This window comes from Labeo rohita, chromosome 19 (assembly GCF_022985175.1).
Source record: "Labeo rohita strain BAU-BD-2019 chromosome 19, IGBB_LRoh.1.0, whole genome shotgun sequence".
Lineage (NCBI taxonomy): Eukaryota > Metazoa > Chordata > Actinopteri > Cypriniformes > Cyprinidae > Labeo > Labeo rohita.
Window position 1 is genome coordinate 3103517 of NC_066887.1, and position 6357 is coordinate 3109873.

The 6357-nt window shown below is 36.9% G+C and overlaps 1 protein-coding gene across 1 annotated transcript; it reads left to right on the top strand.

The window, feature by feature from the left end:
- The first annotated feature begins 2398 nt into the window (after window positions 1–2398).
- tbxta (T-box transcription factor Ta) lies at window positions 2399–5262 on the top strand. Its single transcript, XM_051137082.1, has 8 exons — window positions 2399–2637; window positions 2885–3149; window positions 3259–3393; window positions 3479–3540; window positions 3636–3697; window positions 3791–3964; window positions 4294–4417; window positions 4502–5262. Exons 1-8 carry the CDS (start codon window positions 2453–2455, stop codon window positions 4764–4766), a joined length of 1272 nt encoding a protein of 423 aa, XP_050993039.1. The 5' UTR covers window positions 2399–2452; the 3' UTR covers window positions 4767–5262.
- Window positions 5263–6357: the final 1095 nt, after the last annotated feature.

A 6357-nucleotide genomic window follows, 5' to 3' on the forward strand; every position in this document is an offset into this window, starting at 1 on the left:
TCAGAAGAGTGAGTTGATGTGTCTGATGACAGGCTGTTTGCTCCTCTGTAAATCAGCCGAATCTGAGTAGAAAGGTGTGAGGGCCCTTCACATTTACGGCCCCTGAGAAGTGCAGACTACATCAACATCCTCTATCATCAACTCCAAGTGCAGCAGAAACAGTGCTCATAAAACTGACATCAATGCTCCCATACTGAATCATGTATGACTAATATTAAAATAAACTCAGTTGTGAAATATTATAACTAAGGTGGTTTAAAAATTGTTTAAATGTACCAGTCACATTTTTTTTTTTTACTACAAACATGGTGAATAAAGATTTGTGCAAATAAACATTAACCACAGACAACACAGATATTAACCTTTTTTGAACATTTTATTTAATGAGTTTTAGATCGCAATTCACTGTGCCACGACATACACTGTAAAAAACAATTTGTTGAGTCAACTTAAAATAATTTGTAACCTGGCTGCCTTAAAATTTTTAGTTCAGTCAACTCAAAAAAAAGTTTATTCAACTTGAAATGTTAAATTATACTAAGTGACAACTTAGATATTTGAGTTGAATCAACTTAAAATTTTAAGGCAGCTGGGTTACTTACCCATCGGTTCAGTTTAGCAAACACAAATATCCAAGTTGTTACTTAGTACAACTTAACATTTCAAGTTGAATAAACTTATTTTAGTTGACTGAACTTAACATATTAAGGCAGCAGGGTAACAAATTATTTTAAGATGACTCAACAAATTGTTTTTTTTTTTTTTTTTTTTTTTTTTACAGTGTATGTGACCCTGGACCACAAAACCAAGGGTACATTTTTTGGAAAGTGAGATTTATACATCATCTGAAAGCTGAATAAATAAGCTTTTGATATGACAGTATTCTATGGGACAATATTTGGCTGAGACACATCTATTTGAAAATCTGTAATCTGAGGGTGCAAAAAACAAACAAACAAAATATTGAGAAAATCACCTTTAAAGTTGTCCAAATGAAGTTCTTAGCAATGCATATTACTAATCAAAAATTAAGTGTTGATATATTTACGTTAGAAAATGTACAAAACATGATGTTTACTTAATATCTTAATGATTTTTGTCATAAAAGAAAAATCAATCATTTTGACCCATACAATGTATTGTTGGCTACTGCTACAAATATACCCGTGCTAATTAAAAGACTGTTTTAATAAGTAATATGACGTCATAAAATAAAAACTTGAGCATATGACACTGCTGTCATTGTCCTATAAACTTAAAATGCCAATAACCTAATATAAACCATACATTTATTGAGCGCGATATTCAAAACTTTAAATTCAAATTGGCGCGAAGTAAAACAATTTAAAAATATTTAAATATTTGTTTCAAAAAATTTAAAAGTAACAATATTTCTACAATTATAATTACAATTTTAATGATTTAAAAAAACGATAAGACGCAAAATATGTTAGTTGAAAATAATGTTTATTATTTTAAACTTTGAATAAATGTTCTAACTGCATATTTAGACTGCGCGGGTTGAAAAGCACCGCTATTGCTGTCGGACGCTCATCTGGCTGGACTGGAGTCATGCTGGATTAAGGAAATTCACACATATCACCTTCGGGCCATCCACACTTCAGTCGAGCACTGGCGCAGGACGCGTCAATGGCCGCATCCTAATGGGCCGTCCCAGTAAACACGAGCTTTCTCACATGTGTATCTGGGACAACAAAAGATTAGCATTATTCGCAAATATACAACTGAGTTCAAAGGCAGCGCGGAGCAGACACTGTCTCTCTTCCTTCTTTTGTTTCAAAGACGAGCTCCCGAATAGGAAAACAAGTTTGGATTAGGCTACTATCCTGCCACGCATATCTAAACCCAGATGTTATAGGGGTAAATATTTCCATGTGAAATCAATCTAATAACAACACAAACATATTCAAAAATAAGAAATGTATTTTAACTATTTAATATTATGTCCAATAAAAATTTGAGGAACAAATAACAAACTACACAATGTGTAAAGATAAATTTAAAAGTGTAAAATAAATAAATAAAATAAAATAAATGTTTACAGCTCAGTTTAATATATTAAGTTGTGTCTGTGCAATGCTTATAATTTGTACACAAAGTCATTTCCCTCTTTTTATTGAATTTTTTTTTTTTTACACAAAGGCCTGTATTTGCATTCACTGAAGACTTTCAAACACTTCAACACTTTGTAATGGGCCACTATGTATGTCAAGAATACTTTCCGTTTTGTGGCGACAAATTATCGGCCGCTATTAGGGCGCGATGGGCCTGGTCTCGGCTCCGGGTCACGCCCCGTAACAGCGGGTGCTCCGTATCGGGCCCTTTAAAAAGGCTCCCGGCGCGTTAAAAGGGCAGATCGAGACGCGCTGTCAAAGCATCGCAACCCAACGGGATTTAGTGATTTCGGACTTATATTTATTTGATCGGAAATATGTCTTCCTCAAGTCCCGACCAGCGCCTGGATCACCTCCTGAGCGCCGTGGAGAGCGAGTTTCAGAAGGGCAGCGAGAAAGGCGACGCGTCCGAGCGGGATATTAAACTTTCCCTAGAAGACGCGGAGTTGTGGAGCAAATTTAAAGAGCTCACCAATGAGATGATTGTCACCAAGACTGGAAGGTAAGATGAGGTTTGACGCAGATGTACTAAAACTCGTATTTTTAATATATATATATTTTTTTTCATTAAGGCTCCTTATCTAAAGTTTAAAATAAAACCACAGTCAGTGAAATTTCGGTCGGTCATGGCTAAGAAAACGTTTTAGCACCGTCGCTACGATCGCGTATTTGCGGTCTGGTTTTGTTCATTTAGAATACTATTATTTTTTATTTTTATTTTTTTGACCAATCTTTGTTTCGTCTTCTAGGCGAATGTTTCCCGTGCTCAGAGCCAGTGTAACCGGCCTGGACCCCAACGCGATGTACTCCGTCCTGCTGGATTTTGTGGCGGCCGATAATAACCGGTGGAAATATGTGAACGGTGAATGGGTGCCTGGCGGGAAACCCGAACCTCAGAGCCCGAGCTGCGTCTACATCCATCCGGACTCACCCAACTTCGGCGCACACTGGATGAAAGCACCCGTCTCTTTCAGCAAAGTCAAACTCTCCAATAAACTCAATGGTGGAGGACAGGTAAATAAACTCTTTAGTTCTCAACGGTGGAACAATTATTTAAAATATGAAAATACATTTATTAGATAGCTTATGACATTTCATAACTGTTGTTTTCTTCTTTTTTTAGATTATGTTGAACTCTTTGCACAAATACGAACCCAGGATTCACATAGTGAAAGTCGGAGGGATCCAGAAAATGATCAGCAGCCAGTCTTTTCCTGAGACTCAGTTTATTGCAGTCACAGCTTATCAGAATGAAGAGGTGAGTGTTTGTTAAATAAAGCCTGAGATGCATCTCCAACCTTCAGAATGTCTCTTTATATTAATTTGCACTAATTATTTTTCAGATCACTGCTCTGAAGATCAAGCACAACCCATTTGCCAAAGCATTCCTGGATGCCAAAGAAAGGTATGCAATTACTCAACATAATTTCTCTTTAAAAGCCATTCAGTTAGATTTTGTTATGCACTTATTGATAAAACTGAACTTTATTTGATTTGCAGAAGTGACCACAAGGAAGTCCCAGACCACAGCACTGACAACCAGCAATCTGGATACTCGCAACGTAAGTAGCCTAAACCAGAACTTCACAAACAACTAAAACTCCTGTCAAACAGTGTCTTTTGGCATTTTTAACGCATATGTCTTCCTCTAACAGTTGGTGGCTGGTTCCTGCCTAGTAACGGCCCTATGGGCCCCAGTAGCAGCCCGCCTCAGTTCAACGGGGCCCCCGTTCACTCCTCTGGCTCATACTGCGAGAGATACTCCAGCCTGAGGAACCACAGAGCTGCTCCGTATCCCAGCCATTACCCTCACCGCAGCACTAGCACCAGTAAGAGCCCTAAAAATGATATATGTGTCCATTGAACACTCTTAGAAATAAAGCTTCTTTATCTGCATCAATGGTTCCATGAAGAACCTCAAACATCCATGGAATGTTAACATTCCACAAAAGGTTCTAAAAAATGTTCTTTAGAATGTTCATCACACCAGCATTTTTTTTTTTAGATTTGTAGAATGTTCTTCACATTATGACATCATTGCAAAATCATCTTTTAGAACCTTATTTTTGAGAGTGTAGCTTCTTGGACCAGAAAGGTTTTATTGTATATTTTTAATCCATTCCTTTTCATTTCTTAATTTCTTGTGTTTTGCTTGTAGATAACTACATGGACAACTCTTCAGGAAGTCTTGCTTCTCACGATAGCTGGTCGGCCCTGCAGATACCCAACTCTAGTGGCATGGGAACTCTGGCCCACACCACTAATACTACCTCCAACACCAGGTCGGTACTTCCTACATCTAAACAAAGATCTCTCTAAGATTTTATAGTGGATTCACTGGCTAACCTGTGCTTTCTGCATTACAGCCAGTACCCAAGCTTGTGGTCTGTCGCGGGGACGACTCTCACTCCCTCGGGCTCAGCATCGGGGTCCATCACGGGCGGCCTGACGTCTCAGTTCCTGCGCGGTTCTTCGGTTTCCTACTCGGGGCTGACCTCCTCTCTGCCCGTGTCCTCTCCTTCCTCGATGTATGACCCGGGCCTGAGCGAGGTTGGCGTTGGAGACGCCCAGTTTGAGAGCTCCATCGCCAGGCTTACAGCGTCCTGGGCGCCTGTGGCACAAAGCTACTGAGAGCCTTCAAACTGTGACTTTCAGGACTTGAGGTGAAGATCCTACAAACGCTGGTCAGAAGTTTGCTTCCAGAGGGAATGTAGAAGACAATCAGAACGCCTGTGCGAATGGAAACGGGTTGATTTTCTTAATTCATATCTGCATGGTATCGTGGCATGAAGTAACGCAATCGAGACCTGACGAGAGACAATCACTTATTCATAGAGTATCCGAAGTATATGAATTTTTGATGTTAGCCATAAAAATGGGGCCAATTATGGTTTATTGTTCTTAATAATATTATCTAAAAGATTAATAAGACCAAATCGTGCTGTTGACTCACTAAAATGTATATGTGTGTAAATAAATAGAAATTAACGCCCATTTTCATTGTATTATTACAGTATGTAACAGTAACAGTCTTACATGTGCTTTCTGTAGAGCTGGAGAAAGATGGACTTTGCTGTTTAGTTCGAAATGGTGAAAACGGTTTGAAAAGTGACTGTAGTTTTGCCTGCAATCCGTCCTATAGAGAAATCATTTGTACATATCTATCTATTTGTATTTGTTGGACTCCTTGTGAGTTTTATTTATGTCATTTTAATAATAAATTAAAGTTTTTTTTTTTCTGTCAAACATTTGTCAGTAGTCTTTACTTACCATGTATTTTCTTAAATGCCTCATAAATGCAGTCATATTATTTACAGTTGGTTTACACAGGTATAATTATCAGAATATCAACTGATCATTTGAAGAATTCTTTGGGGTCATAAAGGTTTTTTGTTGTTGAAAGAAATAAATACTTATTTACCAAGGATTAATTATTTTTTAGACTTTTATACTGCAAAAGATGTCAAATAAATGCTAATATGTATTGTAATAATCTTTACTAACTTTGTAATTTTCTTAAATATACTATTTAGATTTGGTTTGCTCAGATTATTTAATGTGCAAATTTAAACATTCTGAAGAAACATATCAACAATATCAGAATATAAGAATTTTTAATAGCTTAAAAAACAACTTTTAATAAAAATATCCACGGTTCAAAGTATGTTTCCTATGAAACAGCTTAGTATTGATGGCAGGTTTTAAATATTTGCTTGCTCAAAATGCATTTTAGCATTTATTCTTTAGGAATAATAAGTTGATAATCGGAAAACATTTCTTTATAACTTTTTCAGGTCTTTCTCTACACATTTTTTCTACATAAAATCATCCTTAAAGTAAAGAACATTCTGTGAAAATGTAACCTTAATATCTTTTATAATGACTGAGTAAGGCAATGTCAAAGATTGAAATTATAGTGAAATTAATGGTTGAAATCAAACAAAGATTCTGCGACTTTAGCCTGGATGTCACAGACAGGATCACAAATGTGTTTAACCAGTTCAAGTCTTCTTACGGTTCTATTATTTCTTGTTTATTGTTACACATCTTGATGAAATATTAATTTCTGTGGAACCAGATCAGTCTGGCAGTTTCTGTCAGTTCGTCAGCAGGTGGAAGATGATCCTTGAATTCAGAGAAAGCATGTGAGTTTGGATGTGATGAGAAGCAGCAGGTGTGTGTTAAGTGAATGCTGTAATAGAGAGATTCACAGCATGTGATG